A 19,084-nucleotide genomic window follows, 5' to 3' on the forward strand; every position below is an offset into this window, starting at 1 on the left:
AATAAAATCATGTTTTTTGGCAGATCTGTGGCCGCTCCCATCATCTGGATCTTCGTGGTCAGTTGCCTGGAAAACTTGATGGGGTTAGTCTTCATATTGTCATGAGATCACTGTAAAATCTGACCTGTTTGGTATCATAACATGTAAATAGTGAAGTTCTATCATGTGAGCGCCGTCAACAGCCTATAAAAGGACTACTTCCAGCAGCAAGCATGAAGCAGGCAGCAAGTTGTCCAGGGAGGAAACTCATCCTCAGTTCTCTGGCGCTGTGGAGATCTGAGGCCCGTGTGAACGTTCTGGAGTTTATGTTCTGCTTTATCCTTTGCTGTTGAGAGAATTCAACACTGACTTGTAGGATCTTTTTTTCCCCCTGTAACATCGTCATCACATTGATGGAAATCTATTTCCATAACTGAAAGAGCTGAACAGCACTTTTGAAAATGCAGCACTAAATTTTTCTTATTTCTGCCTTTGGGTTTTCAAGATCAAAAACAAGCTTTCCACCCCAACAGTTTGATTTTTGGGAAACCATTGCAGCTACATTTTCCTTTGAGAAACTGAGCCCTCTGTGCAAATCATATGACCACAAATACCATCAAACAGGACTTGTAACCCAGCTGACGACTGTCTCATTTCCTTTCCCTCCTCACTAGTGAAAAATTAAACATCTTTTACTGTTCAAATGCCAGAACAGGTTTAATGAGGGATAAAACATTTGACTATTATACTACAATATTTTTTATTGGTTGGTAAAAGAATTTATGTAACATCAATCTAGTTGATTGGAGTTTCAAAGCCGTCTCCTCTTTGTGTTTGAATGTTCTGTTGCCAGGTCCTCTGGAGTTCAGATCTCTGACATCCATGAGAGCAGTTCTCTTTGAAATATGTGGGAAAATCTGATGAAAGTGCGACTGAAGCAGCCACGATGCCCGATTTCAAAGTGAAGGTAGACTCGGCAGCGCCGAGGGCTCAGTAGCTGCATCTCAAACATCCTCAAACTTTTGAGTCTGCGAGGAGCGTGTTCACACTCGACTGCTCAGTATTCCTCCCTTTCTTTCAACCCGACATCCATGCCGCATTTCCTCATGTCAACATGGCCTCTGCAGCGTGAGGTATAGAAGGGCATCACCTGATTGCACACTCAAGGTTTAACACTTAATGTGGAAAGGTTTGCACCGCAGACAACCCTAACATGCGATGGGGCTGCACAAGACAGAGCACGAACTGTTTGAGTTTCCAGTGCGTACAGACAAGAGGATGGAGACGGGTGTTCCTGGTAAATACCAAAATCTCTCCTACCCCGAGTTAGGAAACTATGTGAAGCACGTTAAGAGCACCTGTGTGATTATACGGCTGTTTAAAGTCACAGCGGCTGAAAACCCCCCCAAAAAAAACAAACCAGAGGACTGAAACTGAAAAGGTTTTTCAACGAGATCATTTTTATTGACGAGCAGTGAAACTAGAAGTAACAGGCTGCATCAGTAATAGCTTAATATATCAGTGTAACTGCTGGATACGTTGATATATTGTCGACTTGCACAGAACGAGAATTAACATTTTGGAAAGAGACGCGACTTGAAAGTATGCTACAAGAAGGCTTTGATTATTCACACTTCCCAGGATGGGTTAAGACAAAAAAAAGATACAAAAAACAATTAAGACCATTGAGAAGTTTCTTTAAACAAATTGTGCAAATCAAAAAGGCATCTACAACTTAATTACAAAGTAAATGTACAAACTATACACAAAAGACTTCCACTATATCAAAAAAAAAAATAATTGTAATAAATGCATAAAAATAATAACGGCTACATCGCTTACTACTCAGGACACACATAGCATCTGTTAATTAAATCCAAAATAACATTAAGGTTAGCTATTTATATTTTGGCAATATTTATTGTCTAATCATGACCGCTGATGTAAAGCAAAAAAAAAAAAAAGAAAGAAATATTTAAAAAAATAAACGAGTTTCATCAAATTTGTTTCACAAAAATGGTACATTCAGAGAGAAAAGAGAATTAAGGGCAGGCAGACATAGATGTAACCCTTCCTTGAACAAAAACAGGCAAAAATATACACAACCCTGAGACAAAAAAAAACAGCTAAAACAAAATCGTAGTCTCAAATAAGATCCTGAAACAGATAAATATCTCCTTCAGCCCCGATGGGCCACATTCTCTCTCATGAGCTCGGATTTTTTTTTTTAAGTTGTGGAGGAAGGTACAAATTTAGCTCACCAAAATTGAGGGAAACCCAAGTCCAAAAGCTAAAAATACAGACAGGAAGATCATTTCGGTGCACAAAATCATACACTTCCACAAATGTCTCCTCTCCTTCTCCATGCGCCTGGCTTCACAAGGGTCTAATTCAGCCCATCAGTCCAGTCCAAATAATTTACACCTGAGTAAACGTGTCAGGAGGGAGAAAAGCACAACAGAGGAATAGCTTCACTTTCTGTAAGACAACCCGCCAGTTGAACTGGTAATGCACCGGTGAGACGATACATGAGTAATGGCTGAGTAGGTCAGTTGAGCAGTGCAAGGCTGATACAGTCACAGTAGCTTATTTGCCCCAAGAGGAGGAAAAGGAGAAGTTTGCAGGTTTCCGAGCAGAGATGGCTGTGAGGTCCTTGCGGTTGGCATGGCAACCAGTCTCGCTCAGACCGCGGCCAGCATGGGAAAGTTACACAAGGAGTATGAGTAAACAGATCAGGTGGAAAGAGGCCGCAGACTTCCAGTCTCTGGGCCGTTTCCAGGCCATCGCTCCTCTGCAGCTGAAGATAATGTCCATCAGGCTGGATGGAGACGCAACAAAAGCACACAAACCCCCTTCCTCTTCATCTTTCTCCTCCTCCTCCTCAGGGCCAGTGAAGGGAGACACAAGCCTGCATACCAGACACCGTAGCTCATCTGGGGAAAGAGACAAAGGGAGATTAATGTTTAGGTCCTGTGAACTTCTGCTGCACAAGAAGCTCGTGTGTGAACGCCAGGCACATGACCCGAGGGGTGGACATTTTCAAGGGAACGGAGAGGAACGCAGAGACTTCAGTCCCTCATACGACATAACAGCTTATCACTGTGCCATTTTATCAGGCGTACCCACATAGCATTAATAATGCCTCAGGACAGGGCATTATTTAACCAAAGGCATGGCATGTGAGATTAAGCTGCTCGAGCCATTTATGTTGCTAGGTAATAAATATTTGAGGGTGGTGGTGGAGAGAACCCCCACTGTGAAAACAGGCTTCTCTGGAATCAGATAAGAAAAAAAAAACACATATTCCAAAACCATCTGCTCATCCGTTTTATCCAGATATAGCTCGTACTGCACGAGCTTCTTTCATGGTTCAATTTTCAAATTCCTGCATCTGCAAGTAGCATTTTTCACTACAAACACTGTAATGACATCTCTGGCTTTCTCTGCAACCTCAGATAACTCGGCATCTAATTTAACACGCCTGCTGTTTATGAAGGCATGTTTCACTGGATATTCAGGGGGGGGTTGAATGGAAGCCTTTGCCTCTGATTTGCATGCTTTGGATGGTAAATCTGCTCTGTGCCCTGCGATGGAGGGAAGAGCGGTAACATTCAGGCTCTGCTGGGGGTCTGTTTGGATAACCTTAATGAGCTCCCACTGCCATGACCGACGCTACAGAAGCCTTCGCTGATCCGTACGCGTCTGTTGCTGTTAAGAATACTTTGCCTGAAGGGTAACAGCAGGACACGGGCAGAGCATTGTGCTACTGGAACAACAGGGAGGCGACAACAGGTTGCAAGTTGGAAAAAAAAAAAAAAAAAAAAAAAAACTGGCAGAAAAATACTTCCCGGTGATGGTGCATTTAAACTTTCTGGAAGAACTGGTGTGTTCAAATTGAAGTTTGAGTGTTAATTCTGCTATTTTCTTTAGCCTCAAGTGTGTCGATTCTTCCAACTTTTAATACCAAAACACCCCAAGCTACAATTTAACAATGCAGAATACATGCAAGTGGGATCTCGCCAACATTGGCACTTATCATAATGCGGCTGCACACCATTGGGGAAAAAAAAAAAATTTAAATGAATCATTTCTTAAAATATACATCGAGATATGAAATAAATACCGAAGGACCAACTCAAACAGATGTGTTTGGTCAAATGCAATCACTCGCTAATACAATATCTGCATTAGAGCTGCATAGAAAAATATGACAATTTTTTTTTAAAAAGCTGAAAAAACCTGCAAACCGATATGAACTTGAATGTTACACGAATGGTTTCAGTGAGCAAAACACATTAGCACGTTAGCACTCCAGGCTAGCAATCTTGAGCGGATTATGTCACATCAGACAGAGTCTTGTAGATTTGTGAAATTTGTTGCTCAACTTGTACTGCGATACGTCCGCATTCTGCTGCTGCCACTCGTCTGATCTCAGGCGCAGGTGATGGAGGAAGTGCCACAGCCGCTTAAACCGCAACAATCCAACACCATTTCATACGAGTGGCAGCTTTACTTTAAAAAATAAAATAAAATTAAATTAAAAAAAAATCATCCATCTTCTCTGCAGTGAGTTTTAACAGGATTCATTCATGCCATCAGGCCACCTGCATGAGCTGAAAGTGTGCTCAGAGTACGAGGATTCTTTCCTATGACAGCTTTTTAAAATTAGACCAGGAGGTGAAAAGAAAATCGTTATGTTGTTAAGTATGTATTCCATAGAAATACACTCATTCAGAAAGAAAGTTACACACGCTCATCGTAACATCCTCCAAATAACCCCCCCCCCTCTTGTCTCACATGATCAAACTTCAGCTCTCAGCCACAACAAGAGTCCTGCTGTCCTCTGCAGAGAGTTCCGCACACTCTCACAGTCCCTGCTTTTATTACCTGCCACTTCAAGGACGATTTTATGCAACACTGAGCTGTACTGGTTACAGTGGTCACCTTTCACCCACATTTCAAGCTACAGTCATTTGAACGGACACATGTATTCTGAAATGTATTGAAAGGTTGATTCTGGATTTAGAACAGTATTCAATAAGTTTATTCACTGATGCTTAATAATGGCACAGATACCGTGTGTGTGTGTGCGCGCGTGTGGTCCACTGCAGCAAACCTTCAGCGGACCGAACAGATGGTCTGGTTTAACCGAATAAAAATGAGGAACAAAGTCCAAACTTTTTGTCCAACTCTAAAAATAAAACCGGGTCACAAACCTTGAATCGCATCTGTGTCCTTGAGAAGCCCAATTACCCATGAAGATCCAAACCAAAAGCTAAGTCATTTCTCCTTAAAAGTCCCTTGAGGGCAAAAAGGACTGTGCCATGTTTACTAATGACCACCTAGAATACCACATTATTGACCAACATATCATCCACAGTTGCTGGATTTACACGAGTTTGGATTCATACACTAAGGGCTCAGCGGTGAGGTTAGAATCATCTTGGTACAGCTCTAAAATATAATGTAGCCTGCATGGACGGATCCTTGAATAAAGTCAAGTTTAACGCTGAAACACAGGGCATCTCTGACAGAATAAGCCTTACTCGATCACTTCCTCATCAGAAAACGTGTAATAAATTACCGGACAGACACCCGCTCCATCCCTGCCCCAGCTGGCTTTCTTAACTGTATGACAGCGCGTCCCTTTTTAAGGGTGTAATCAAATTAGTCTAGGTGATTATTCAGCCATTTTAAGCATCGCCTTTCCTTCTCCCTTTTGTTGCTCTCGGCATGGAGAAAAGGCCAATAAAAACTCCATTAGGTTTATGCAAATTTAAGCAGCCGCGCTGAGGGCTGTAATGTGGCAAACTGATTACTCAAGGGAATGGAGACGAAGTGTGCGTGCACGTGCTAACTCTAACTGTGTATGTGTGTATCCCAGCTAAGGTGGCGGCGGCGGTGGGGGGTGTTGTACACAGATGCCACAATAAAAGCCTCTTTCAGTTTGTGTTCCTGGTGGCCCTCACAGCGAGGCATTAATAAAACATTAGTATTGAGTGTCTGGGGCCTCTGCACTCCTCCTCCCTGATCCTGCCGTGACCTTTCCATTTTACAGCAGCTGTCTGGGGATGTAGAGGGCCCGCCAAGGAGGCCCTCTGTGGCCCCTGACCTCTCCAGGTGTACCCGATCACACAGAGCCGTGGCCACCTTGTATGAGCTTCAGTTAAAACCGTTAAAAAAAAAAAAGGAGAGGGCTGCTTCTGTCTGTGATTTTTTTTTTTTTTTTTTGGGGGGGGGGGGGTTAGAGGAGATGAATGGAGGAGGAGTGAGGAGGGGACAAAGACTCAAACATGGATACCAGGCATTTTAAAGCGTTACAGTTTAAAGAGGAGAGCCTTTGTGCTAAACTTTTGGAAGGGTCTCCCGTTACATCCCGTCTGCCTGCTGTCTAATACCAACCACTGTCCCGATGTCACATTACGTAAAGTCATACTGCCGACTGTCAGGGCTGTCAAAATTAATTATGTTCAGTTCCGCAGGTGTTAATCCTGTTTGAGAAAGTTAAATATGTATTTACTCCCATCTAGACCACAACAGCTATAAACCTTAGTGCCTTAACATTTACCCATACTTTTCCGTCAGCAATGGTCTCCGACTTGGCGACACAGTCTGTGGTTAGTTATGTCTGGTGGAAACGCAAAGGGCAACAAACCACTGCAGGTGGTGACAAAAAGAGCAGAGAGAATGGTAATCCCATTCAGGCCTGGACCACAAGGCAACACTGACAAATCTTTACTAATGGAAATGCAGGCCACACCTTCATTCCTCCCAAATTAGAGTAAGGTCGGCTGGCTCTTTAAAGGACGGGCAATGCCAGCAATGTGACTGTGTGGATGAGGGTAGTAAGAGTGGAAAACAAGTGGTTTTACAACTGCGTAAAAACCTACAATACTACTAGTGAATACTTGAACAGCTGACTGGCGGTTTTTGGCAGCAACGACGCCAAAAGGGGACAGGAACACACAAACACACGCTCGCTTTCCTTTCTAACCCCAGCTGAAAGTTGACAGCCTCAGGAGCAATGTATTTTTAGGCAGGCGTTAGTCCCGGCTGCCAAACGTGCAAAATATAGCTTCGCTTCTGCTGGTCTTACTCACGCTCCACTTTGTCTTCCCCCTCTGTGTGTGTGTGTGTGTGTGTGTGTGTGTGTGTGTTTGTCTTTATAGTCTAATGGGAAATTTAGGCTGACTAAGCCAACGGACGGGGACCTCCGGTCACTCTGGGGACCACCGAGTGGTCCAGTCCAGGCTGCTTTTATTGAGGGTTAAGTCTTGGATTTTGGGGTTTGGGAATTGCATTATGTCAATGGAGAGTCCCCGTGGGAACAAATGTGTGAGCATATGTACGCCCTGTGTCACTTTGTTGTTTTAACATTTTTGACACTTCACCCCTCCTCATCTTGGGTAAAAAAAGAAGGCAGCAGCAGCCAGGGTCAGGAAGTCTGCCTGACGAGCTGGAAACCTGAGCTGTTTCCATCTCTGCTGTAATTAAACATAAATGCAGTCCGCAGCGGGTTGGTGGCTCCCGTAACTGCGAGAATTCATAAAGATGCGGCGCCTTGATCTTTCATCGTCAGCCTGTCTGTCTCCATCCTGGCACTAAAAACCCTCGGCTACCATGGATACAGCAGCCCATACCAGCAGCCTCATAATGTTAAGCCCCCAGCTCCATCATCTCCAGCTGTTTACTGTGAACACAAGTCACACATAAGCCCTTTGAATGTGTCCTCTCAAACTCCTTGGCAGAGGAGAAACTTCTCTGGAGACGAATGGAAAATAACAAGATGCACAGCAAACCTGAAGAATATTTCATTTACTTCTGTGTGTGTCAGGGATACTATTGGGATTTTTGTCTTTCTAAAAATGACTTTAAACTTGAGAGCCTTTAAAAAAAAAACTGTGTTGTTTTCTTTCTATGATCATGTGTTCAGGAGAACATATAATTAAAACTTTCATAACTCTTATCTTATCTCTGGTTTGAAGTTATGTAAAGACAAAACAAAACATGTTGGTAACCTGCAAGGCTGCAGCATTTCACTATGCTACGCTACATTAAACTGTTGGGCCTATAAAGTTTCATCCCTCCATGAAAGATAAAACCACAAAAACAATTAAAAAAAAGACGCAGCAGTCTGTTTTTTTTCTTTTTATTGCAAATCGATTGCATTTGACAGGTTTCTATTGATTGCTTTTGTGTCTAAATTAGATCACAGGACACACCTTGTGTCATGAAATTCAAAAACTTGTTCTACAACCATGTGGCATATGTATTACAAAAAAAAAAAAAAAAAACTCCCAGCAAAGCTACAAAATGTCCCTGCATGTTTCCACTTTTTTTTTTTTGTAGCAGCAGCCTACCTCTTCCTGTCCTTGTGCAGAAACTGAGAAACACCTCAGGGAAATATCTCAGCTAACACGAAACTGTGAAAACTGCCACCTGTCTTCCCTTCAGGCAGATCGGGCTTAGCAATTCTTAAGTGGGTTGACACGATATCCGTCACCAAGTCCTATTTTCCCCTCAGTTGAGATGGAGTCCCTCTCTCCTCTCAATTTCTGAGTTCCTGATAAAATTCTGGAATCGACGTTCTTTTCTTTTGAACGGATCGCTGCGTCACACTTGTCACCGATATTGTTCTTTTTTTTTTTTTTTTTTTTAAATCATGCTGACCTCGAGATATTGTCTTATAGTCATTAAGAAAGAATTTAATGACGTGTGTGGTAAAATATACAGAAGATTTGGGGGAGAAACTCGTTTCTCAGTCATGTAAGCTTGAGATATTAAGATATCCTGAAAACAAGAAATGAGGCATGTCCTCGATCTTATCGTGAACGCACTAAACACGACACGTTCCCCTTTATAGCTCGTACCCGTTTACCTCTTATGTCATGAAGCACTGGCCGCTGCAGAGCATCCTGCTCACTTGCCTCTTGGCACTGCAAGCACAGGCGTGATCCCCTGCCTCTCTGCCTCACTCCTGTCAGAGATGGAGGTCTCACGTTGTAGCTCTAGCTTTGTAATTATCAGCACCACCGCCATTCCTCCAGCTCTCTAAACCAGGGCTCCACCATGTTTATCCAACACACAGCAGCTAGATAATGTGTAACTAAGGTAACCACTGGCAACCATGAAAACAGTGAGGGACTTTAAACTGGCTGCATCTGGTTCAAAGTGTCTCTCACCTAGGCATGGTAGCTATGTCACAATGTGCTACAAGCTAATTTAATATCAGCACATACCTCCTCTTTGAAGTAAGCTCTCATATATCATCTTATAATAATAATAGAAGAGGCTCTGAGAATAACAGCATTACAGACGTCTTGCTTGTTTGTGTTGGTTTTAAGAAAGCTACAATTACTCACCAAGACACCTTGGGGAGTCAGCGCGTCTCTAAGCTGGGAGGTACTTCCATGTGCTGACGAAGGCAGTAGGAATGAGTGAGTACGGCACACTGGTCACACTGTCCCAGGAGTCCGATGATGGATCGTAACAGTCTAGTGTTTTACACCTCTGAGCTCCAAAGTACCCTCCGACCACATATAGTCTGTTCCCCGACGCCACCGCGTGACAGCTGATCCTCTTCGCCGTCACATCACCGAACTTTGACCACTGGTACGTCTCACTGTTGAACCGGTACGCAGAGCTGGCCGAGAATTCTGTGTCGCCTCCGATCACAACTACGTGGTTGCCAACCACAGCCGCTGCCGTGTACCGCCACAGCTGCGGGCAGGCGGCCGGCACGGACCACCGATTCTGGCAGGGGTCAAAGCACTGCACCTTGGGGTATTTGTCTCTGTTGACGCTGGTGCCCCCAAAGGCGAAGAGTTTGTTTTTGGCGCCGACGACGGCAGCGTTGCTCACTCCTTCTCGGAGCGGAGCCACAAGGGCCCACTTATTGGTCTGAGGGTCGTACTGTTCCACTTGTTTCAGAGACACGGATGGAGAGGCGGGGAAAGACCCCGCAAGAGACGTGTGTCCTCCCACAACATACAGCACGTGGTCGAGCTCTGCAGAGCCGTGTCCAAATCGGGCTACCAACATCGGCGCCGCTTTGGACCACTCGTCATGCAACGTGTCGTAGACCCACACGTCTTTGGAGGCGCCGTTCTCAGAGCCACGCCCTCCCGTAACATAAACCTAAAGCACAGGGAGAGGAATCACAATATGTAAACATCCTCAAAAGATTTTACAAAATGTACAAAAATTGCTGGGTTGCAATCACATACATACCTTGCAACCAATAGCACAGGCACTACACTCTTTCCTGGGGCTGGGGATGTCTGTTTTCGGGGTGATCTCCTTGGTCTTGTTATCGATCATGTAGACCTTATCGCACATGAAAGTCTGTCCCCCCAGCAGCAGCAGGGCCTGGCTGACCTTTCTGGGCCGTGCACAGAACCCTGTCACGATGCCGTCATTCTGGAGGATCCTCATCTTACACCGCACGGCGTCTTCGACTATTTCTCGGCCCACTTTGTGGCACATCACGAGCTCCTCGGAGGCGACGTTCTTCAGCAGGTACGACTCGGGCAGCAGCGCCAGCCGGACACAGCGCAGCAGCTCGGGGAGCTCATTGTGCCTCCGCTCCATGTCCGCCTTGACCCAGTCGATAACGGCCTCGTACACCAGGCTCTCGTCCTCCACCTCCAGTTCCTCACTGAGGATGAGCTCCTGCACTTTGTCTCTGGGCAGGCTGAGGAAGTCTTCTGTCCTGAAGAGAGTCGCAAAGTTTGCCAGGCACATCCTCCACGACAGCTCGTACAGTCTCTGGCACTGGTGGGCATCCGACAGCAGCATCATCCCCAGACAGTTAGATGGGTGGAGGTTCTTTTCGAGAAATTCTGCTGCGGCGTCCCTGATGTCGTGGAACTGAAGCATGTCGCCCGCTTCGAGGAGCGACTCTGCGTTTTCTTCATTGATGAGGATTCTGGCCGAGTAGGCGTAGTCGAGCAAGAGCTCCAGCACCTCTGGGTGGAGAGAGTCGTGGAAGTTGACGTCGGCGTCGCGACTCTCCCTGAGCCCGCCGCTGAACATGGCCTCAAAGTAACGGCTGCAGGAGGCCAGGACGGCCCGGTGGCAGGGGAACGAGCGGTTGCCGGCTTTCAGCACGACATCGGTGAAGACTTTTCGTTTGCGCAGCAGGTTGAGTTGAGTCAACAGGCTGTCCGCGTGCGACGTCTTGTGGAAGAGTTGGATGTTCATGGAGCCAGAGCTGGAGCGAGACTTTCTGTTTTCGTGGTTGCTGACGGACATCTTGCCTTTGACCTGGTAGCAGGAACAGAGGGAAACAGTCACCACTTTACATCAAGTCAAGTCAACCGTTTCTTATTTATTTTTTTTACAAAAGCTGGCCGGGAGGGAGGGATACCAGAAATGTCACGCAGCTTCTTTTGATGCGAACGCGACCATAAACACTCGTCCCGTTTTATGATTAAATAAGCCAGCAGCTGATGAATGGGCGAAATAAAACACTTCTATCAGTGCAACGGACATGAACTTCAGACTTTCGATAGATGAAAGGAGATCAGATGGGGAGCACTCCAACAGAAAACCGGTGTGTGTGTGTGTGTACACACACACTGTGAGCCACAGAGATTTACACTGGAAGATCAATAAAACATACATCACTGTCAGACCTTTGAGAAAAAATGACCCACATTACTGTCTCTTAAGACAGCTTTCTGTAATTAATGTTAAGTTTAAAAAAGAAAAGAAAAGAAGCAACACCTGGGTGTGTTATCCTGAATCACATCTTTCTGCCCCAATAAACACATCAGGGCTGTGACTCACCTCCAAATGAAGGGAGAGCCTATACATTCCTGCCAGCTTGCTCCCATACATGATGGTGCTGAAGGCAACGCTTTCAAGCCCACATATGATTTGACACCTCAAACCAGCTCCTGAAGGATAAAATTATGTAACCCCCCCCCCCACTGCAGCAAATCAACACAGAATTCCTTCTCCTGATCATCTGTAGAGGGTCCCCGACAGGCTGACCACGCTGAGAGGCAGGATATGTTGAAAACATGACTCCCAATCTGGCTTCAAATTCAGTGAAGATGCAAAGATGCAGCCGCGCAAACACCTTCTTTTGCCCGGTTTACCTGTCGGCACAGTCGTGGCACGGCACGGAGGGCTGACAAAGCATGCACTCTGCTTGGAAACGACCAAATAAATATCTTCCGCCTTAAAGCCCCCCCATTGTTTCAAAGCAGATAAATTTAAGTCGGCCATTCAGCGCCACTGAAAGGGTTGGACGGGACGATGGACTTCCGTGGAGGTGCTCTGCATGAAACCCAGCTCGTTTAGTGCAGTAATTGCGAAACTCTGGTCAGCGTTTTCCCCACGCGATCAACTTTCCTCCCAAGTTAGCAGCAGGCTGAAAACATCCAGGCTGCAGCTACAAACATCCGACTTCTAAGGGTCCCGAGTTGCAAGCCTGTAACTAAGACTAAACTCCTCACATTTCGGAAGTTGGAGAAAAAAACGCCAGACGAGCACAAATCTCCGCGATCGATACTTTGGGAGGATTATGCGTCTAATGCTTACCTTGGTAGGAGCAGGGCCGATCCGGGTTCCTTTATCTCGGCTACAACTTGATCCGTCGTCGCAAGTTGTTTGAAGGTGCGCCGCAATTCAGACAAACCTGCCGTCCGAGTTGAAAACTGCGTCGCGCCCTGAACAGCTGGGAAACGGAGGGGCCATTTGTCCACCCTCTGACTTTTCGTTCGTCCGCGCAGGAACAGTGTGAAAAGTTAGCAGCTCCGCGGACAATAGTTACAGCCACGCAGCAGTCTGCGACTCTGAGCCGAGAGAAAGAGCCCAAGCAGCGGTGGTGTTCGCTGTGGCTCCGCCCACTCCTGCCGCGGCTGACCAATGGGCTGCATCCACAGTTTCTTTCTTTCCATTCAACTTGAGGCAAAATATCCATCCATATAGTCACAAATCATTACCATAAATCACCCGAAAACACCTGTCACTGCTTCTTCCTCCCGCTGACGCTTGAATTCAACTTTCACTTCGGCTTTCATGCAGGAAATCTCAAGTTTACCCGCAGTGACATGTTTAAAGCAAAGACAGAGGAGTGAATCAAACAACAGAAAGTTTGTAGAAAAGGCATTGAATATTAAAGTATACTCAGAGCTAAGTTTACACTATTAAAACAATGAAACATGGCACCTAAGAGAATAGTTTCTATAGACTATGTAATGCGAAACCTCAAATGTTTCAGATATCCCTTACTTTTTCATTTATGTTCTTCTTCAGCACGCACATCTCAATTTGTACGACTAAAAATCCATTAGAGACAATGAGAAAGTCAGCTCTGATAACAGGCACACGAATAAAGAAAAATGGATCAATGAATAAGTTGACTGAAACACACAACGCAATACAAATGTTGGGTAAAAATGTGTGTTCTCTTCAAGCTGCATAAAGTCAACCCAACACTGTATCTGCCCTAATGTGACTGTCAGTTTGAAAAGAAAAAAGAAAAAACAAAGGATGGCATGCCACTTCTTTGCTCAATTATCAGTCTCAATTAAAATTAAGCCACAAAAAAACAAACAAAGAAAAATCTTGCAAAGGGATCACATCAACATGGGAAATATCATGCACTTACACACCAGACACCAGAGTTGCTTTATACTGTCAATCATATCTGTACTTCAACTGAAAAACAATGCTGGCCAGACATTTAAACACCTAACTCAGTGCTTCTAAGCATGTTTGGGTGCTTCCTGCCACAGTGGTTGATACCAGGGGCAGATTTTGCAATGATGATACTCCCTTGGTGAAAACTCTCATCTGGTAATCGTTGCAGAATGTATTTGTTCATACGTAAAACACTGAGAATGCTGTTAAGCATCTTGCACTGACTGGTAGACTTCTTTGCAGCAGAGGATTAGAAAGTCTAGTGTCTGTCCGCCACACCCATCACCTTTCTCACACAATTATGATCTCATTGAAATTCCTAAATCATTTACATTATCGCCTTTTAACAGTTAAGTGTTGAGTCATGCTCTCTGTACAATTTAAAAATCCAGCAACGAAGGTCAAAACTTCCCAATGCCGAGAATGAAAATTTCAGCGAAAAAAATATCACTCTTTCTATTTTCATTCTTGCATCTGTCAAAAAACTTGTAGAACGTGTTTCAAGACATTGAAATGAGGGCTATAATGATATCTGATATTCATGGAATGATTTGAATCAATCATGATTTTGTCAGGTGAGATTAAATCATGACATTATCATACACACAATATCGATATTTTATCCATTCAATATCACAAGTTTCGTCAGTATCGGTACATTGTGACACAGGCGATTGCAATAAGCTCATAAAATGAAAATGAAATATTGGCATTTCGCCACATGATCCCTGTGTTCTCAGTAGCTGTCTCTTAATGGTTTTTAAGCATTTTCATGCAAGTGTACACAGATCAGAATGGAGCAATCAGTAACAAGAATCGGCATCTCCACTCCAGCAGGGCCAGGCGTGGCTCAGCCAACTCCACATAGCCAACGGCCTTCATGATCATATGATTGCAGGTTAAGTCCTTCTGAGGAGCATGATATTCTTTCTTCAGCTGAATTCCTGGCATTTTTTGAAGGATTTGAGTTCTTGTGAGTTTTACAAGAATTTATCAAGAATGTCTTTCCAATCCAGGCGGACTCTCAGAGTAACAGGTCAGTTCAGAGTGAGCCAAGTCAGCCAGCGCACATTTCAAACAAAGCACCACACTGAACAATGGAGGGCTGTTTGAACATTTCGACGTGGATTTCAAAGAATGGAGGTGCATACGTTTCCCATGAATCACGAGTGACATATATTTAGGTCTTTGAGAAATTAAATCATTTTTCTGTTGAAAATTCTTCATGAGAGCTTGCCCCGACATGTCTCCAAGTTTAAATAATGACAATCAAAAAAAAGGGCTCTGTTTCATTTAGGTGTGCCAGTTTCAAGGCCCGGCCATTGTGCAAGCTGCCTCTTTGGTTTACAAATGCAGCCGAGCTATTGTTCTTGTTATTAGCTGCACCTGTGCTTTTCATGCTTTGACAGGTCGAGATGTCTCCTGTGGGGAAGCGATCTAAAAGTCACCAGAGGAGGAAAAGGTTAAGAAAATTCAGGGTCATTCTTCAACGATTGGCAGTTGAAGTATCATCTTTGCCCAAACAACAGGCGGACTGCGCGGGAGAGCCTGTCTTTGCACTGAACTGACTTAGCTCCAGCAGCACTTCCAAAGTGGATGCCACACATCTCATGTTTCCCCGGCGTCTCTCCCTCCTCTTCACTCCCTCTTACTGTCACTCAACAGCTGCTTTTGAAGATTAAAAGCCACTGCTGGTTCTCAGCTGTCAGAGCGGCTGAGAGGATATCTGTGTGTTTTTCAGATAATCTTCCCTTTTCTTCACTATTGTCCACCGTTTCCAACGACGAGAGATTCACATTTTAGCACCGCTAACATCTCAAGTTTCCAGAAAATCCAGGGGTTGCAGTCTTTTGGTTACTCCTGGAACCTCAACGCTTGACATCAGCAAACACACACTCGTAATACACATTTTTATAACATTGTTGCCCCAGCTCGTTGAAGCCTTCTTTGTAAGCTGACTGGGCTAAATGCTTTCATACACACAAGTGTGCCTTAAGGAGATTAAGATTTCTAAGAAGATTAGGTTAATGAACTCATGATTATAATCTCGGGTTAATTCATTTTGCTGCACTTTAACCCTCCCCTCCTCAAGCCCCGCGGCTCAAAGCCAAACGGTTCTGAAGAATATATTCATGTGTGTGTGCACAAGCATTGTGTAACTGGTCATTAATTACTGTACAGCAGGCCCGCCACTAATCAGACCCCCCACAATTATTCTTGAAAGCCCCCAGCATTGCCATGAATCAGTGAGTGAGGGTCCTTTTAGATGACAGTAACCGTCACTTTATTGTTGCCAGCGTACTCACTGTAGCCTATGTTTGTGCACTCAAGGCAGGTGGTCTTCTCAGTGAGGTCATCGCGTCTGAAACATAAGGCGAGCGGTCTTTGGAGGGGGTCATCCTCATTCCCAAGGCCTCAGGACCAAACAATGCAGAGGTTCATGTGACCTTCTATTTCAGCAGCAGGCTCCTGTTCGTCATGTAATTTTAGTTTTGGGAAAATGTTTTATTTAGACACTCACCGTTTTGTCTTGGTTTGCTGACAAGTGTACCCTTAGAGTGATCACGCTTTGATCAAGAAAGTTGACCAACCGGATTTTTATTTTTAAGTGAGATCCTTAGAACGACAGACGCAAAATAATCATGCAATGCTTAAAGGGAAAAGGGACGATCTTGATTCAAGTAATATCTACAGCTAAGCTGCAATTCAGCTGGGCAAGATTGATTGGCCCACTGTCAGAATGAAAAGATGGCAGAATTTTTATGTTACAATCTCAGACAGAAAAAAAAATCCAACGATCTTGTTCATTGACTAGTCTGTAGTGATTAGTCAATTAATATGTAGGCTGAAAAAAGCTATGCTTGGTAGCGTATTTGGAAAGACTCCCAACTGGAATTTTGATTCAGTCTTGTGTATCTGGCTGTGAGATTCAATGGAGTACAGCGCCACCTTGTGGCAAATATGTGATTCTGTGCGTACGCGTGGTGGGGAAGGTGTGGGAAAGCTCGTTGTTTATATCTAATCTAAATTAAAATGTTTCAACGTCAATCAGCTATGCAGTCATACTTTGTAAGCTGATAAATGAATGATTAAATGTTGTTCAGTCCACAAATCAATCCACAGATATCTGTGGTTACCGCACATGAATCATGGATCCTTTAGGGATAATTTCCTCTAGCGCCACCTTCAGCTGGACTTTTGTTTAGTAGTTACTTTAAGTTTTAATTTAGTTAAATAGGGGACTATTTTGTTTCTTTGTTTCTTTGTTTCTTTCCTACTTCTAGACCGAATAACTGTGTCCTCCTCCCTCAGCCTCCGTACCAAATGTTTGCATACCGACACCTTGTGCAGATAGTATTACAGAACAACTGTGTGAAAAGCAGGCAACATAATGTATCCACAATCCTTTACTCATCAGATTTGTAGCTCGTGGCCAAATTGTTATGTTATGTTATGTGTTTTTGGTTTTTTTTGTTATGTTATGTGTACCTCAGACGTGTCACTCGTGGATTACGTCAGCTTCCTTTTCAAATATAAATAACAGTGAAAGATAAAAACACACCGGGCTAATAAGGAGGCCTAAATTATTTGGATTTTTTTTTGGAATTAGAAGGGAAACTTGTGAATGCTATCGCTGAGTTAATCAAGAGATTCTGTAACGGATTAGTAACAAGTGTTATATGTGTATCGTCCACTCACTAAAACTACATTTCCCATGGCTCGGAAACTCTTCTACGGAAATGACGTAAACAGACGTCCGCTTCTGTCAAGGGCATCGAAAGCTATCGTTTACTAAACCTAGCTAAAGCTGTCTGCACGTGTACCTCTAATAAGCCCCATAAAGCCACATTTTTGAGCTACTATCTGGTAGAAATGGACGGGTTTGGTTCAGACTTCTCAGCAGGAGGTTCGGGTGGTAAAGTGGACACCGGTACCATCATGGAGCAAGTTAAGGTCCAAATCGCGGTGGCTAACGCGCAGGAGCTTCTGCAGGTAAATCAATGGGCATGGGTGCTAAGCTAGCGAGACTGAGGTGAGGATTACATGAGTAAACTGTTAACAGCAGGAGTTAAGTTTGTTTTTGGATGGATTTATTAATCTTACATGCAAGTTACATGGATACAGTCCATGTTCTGTTGTACTTCATGGGTCATACTAAGGTGTCACTGAGATGTATGAAATCAACGACTTTTAAACCAGATGAACTCTTGTTCAAACAGTTCGACTTCAGACGCATTGGTCTTTAGGAAGCTACTTCAGTAATAAGTGTCTTTCTGTTGCAGAGAATGACAGACAAATGTTTCAAGAAGTGCATAGGTAAACCTGGGAGCACCCTGGACAACTCTGAGCAGGTATGTGTTGGGATGAGCTGAGCTGCTTGCTCTCAGATTCAGATGGACTGAACATATTACTACGAGTTGATTGACTTAAGCTACATATATTCATGTTTTTCAAATCAGAAGACATAATGTGAATTTTTTTTTCTTGTTGTTGCCTTTTTTTACGTTTTGATAAACCAAACACCAACTATCAGTTTAATGAGTAGTGATAATAAGCAATGATTGTAGCCCCGCCCCCTTTGTGTTAGGTTTGATTTCAGCATCTTTAACGTCTTTGCTTCGGCCTCCCACAGAAATGCATTGCCATGTGTATGGATCGGTATATGGACGCCTGGAACACTGTGTCCCGAACATACAACTCAAGATTACAGAGGGAAAGAGCTCGCATGTGAACGTCCCCTCTCCTCTTCTCTCCCTTCCCCGGGCTGCTGCTGCTGCTGCTGCTGCTGACAGTGAGGACGAGTGCAGCGCAGCACTGGAGGCCGCAAGCTGTTCGCACACAGGCGTGTCATGGCAGCAGCACACTATTAACTTCTGTCATAATACCTCACAGACAGGCAATCAAGGCCTGTGGACTCTTGGCCATGACAGTGTCTCTGTGGACATTTTTTATTTTTGCTGAGGAGCAGATCACCAATAAAGCTCAATTATGTGTGTACTATATGTAAGAAATACAGTCACGTGTCCTTTCCAAGTGTAGTGTGAATCTGTTAATACACTGGTGGTGTGTTTTGAGTGGCAGAATGATGTGACTTGAATGAAAGGCATTGCTCACTCTTGAATCAACCTGAGCCTGAGTTTTGCTCGTGCCAAATTAGGACACATAGCTGTAAACAGGACCTTTCCCAGTCAATACACGTTTTCCCTATAACTGTATTCTTTACAGTTCTGATTTGTGCTCAGAGAGACTATAAATATTTGCTCATGCACAAGTAACACTGCAGTAGTTGAGTATAAGATTCGGAGACTTATTTAAAGAAACGTCTCCCAGAACTCATAAAATGTCTTTGTTGATCAAAATTACATATTTAGATTTTTTTTTTCATGAAACGATTGCTTGTATGCCTTTGAAAGATTTAACCACCTTGCCTCATTTAATGTTATTTTGAGTA

The 19,084-nt window shown here is 44.0% G+C and overlaps 2 protein-coding genes across 2 annotated transcripts; one reads left to right on the forward strand and one right to left on the reverse strand.

Annotated features, from left to right (window-relative positions):
* Positions 1 to 1,413: 1,413 nt before the first annotated feature.
* Positions 1,414 to 12,803, reverse strand: enc3 (ectodermal-neural cortex 3). Its single transcript, XM_075485388.1, has 4 exons — positions 12,529 to 12,803; positions 10,210 to 11,244; positions 9,342 to 10,116; positions 1,414 to 2,912 (listed from the first exon to the last, which is right to left on the reverse strand). The coding sequence occupies exons 2-3, from the start codon at positions 11,230 to 11,232 to the stop codon at positions 9,370 to 9,372; spliced, it is 1,770 nt and encodes a 589-aa protein (XP_075341503.1). The 5' UTR covers positions 11,233 to 11,244; positions 12,529 to 12,803; the 3' UTR covers positions 1,414 to 2,912; positions 9,342 to 9,369.
* A 4,605-nt stretch (positions 12,804 to 17,408) lies between these two features.
* timm13 (translocase of inner mitochondrial membrane 13 homolog (yeast)) lies at positions 17,409 to 18,666 on the forward strand. Its single transcript, XM_075484367.1, has 3 exons — positions 17,409 to 17,625; positions 17,916 to 17,984; positions 18,266 to 18,666. The coding sequence occupies exons 1-3, from the start codon at positions 17,506 to 17,508 to the stop codon at positions 18,362 to 18,364; spliced, it is 288 nt and encodes a 95-aa protein (XP_075340482.1). The 5' UTR covers positions 17,409 to 17,505; the 3' UTR covers positions 18,365 to 18,666.
* The last annotated feature ends 418 nt before the right edge of the window (positions 18,667 to 19,084 follow it).

This window comes from Odontesthes bonariensis, chromosome 15 (genome assembly GCF_027942865.1).
Source record: "Odontesthes bonariensis isolate fOdoBon6 chromosome 15, fOdoBon6.hap1, whole genome shotgun sequence".
Lineage (NCBI taxonomy): Eukaryota > Metazoa > Chordata > Actinopteri > Atheriniformes > Atherinopsidae > Odontesthes > Odontesthes bonariensis.

Coding starts and splice junctions, on each gene's coding strand:
- enc3 (XM_075485388.1), bottom strand. CDS start 11,232: ATGTCCGTCAGCAACCACGAAAACAGAAAGTCTCGCTCCAGCTCTGGC. Junction 10,117..10,209: donor CCTGTGCTATTGGTTGCAAG/GTATGTATGTGA, acceptor CCTGTGCTTTAG/GTTTATGTTACGGGAGGGCG.
- timm13 (XM_075484367.1), top strand. CDS start 17,506: ATGGACGGGTTTGGTTCAGACTTCTCAGCAGGAGGTTCGGGTGGTAAA. Junction 17,626..17,915: donor ACGCGCAGGAGCTTCTGCAG/GTAAATCAATGG, acceptor TTTCTGTTGCAG/AGAATGACAGACAAATGTTT. Junction 17,985..18,265: donor CCCTGGACAACTCTGAGCAG/GTATGTGTTGGG, acceptor GGCCTCCCACAG/AAATGCATTGCCATGTGTAT.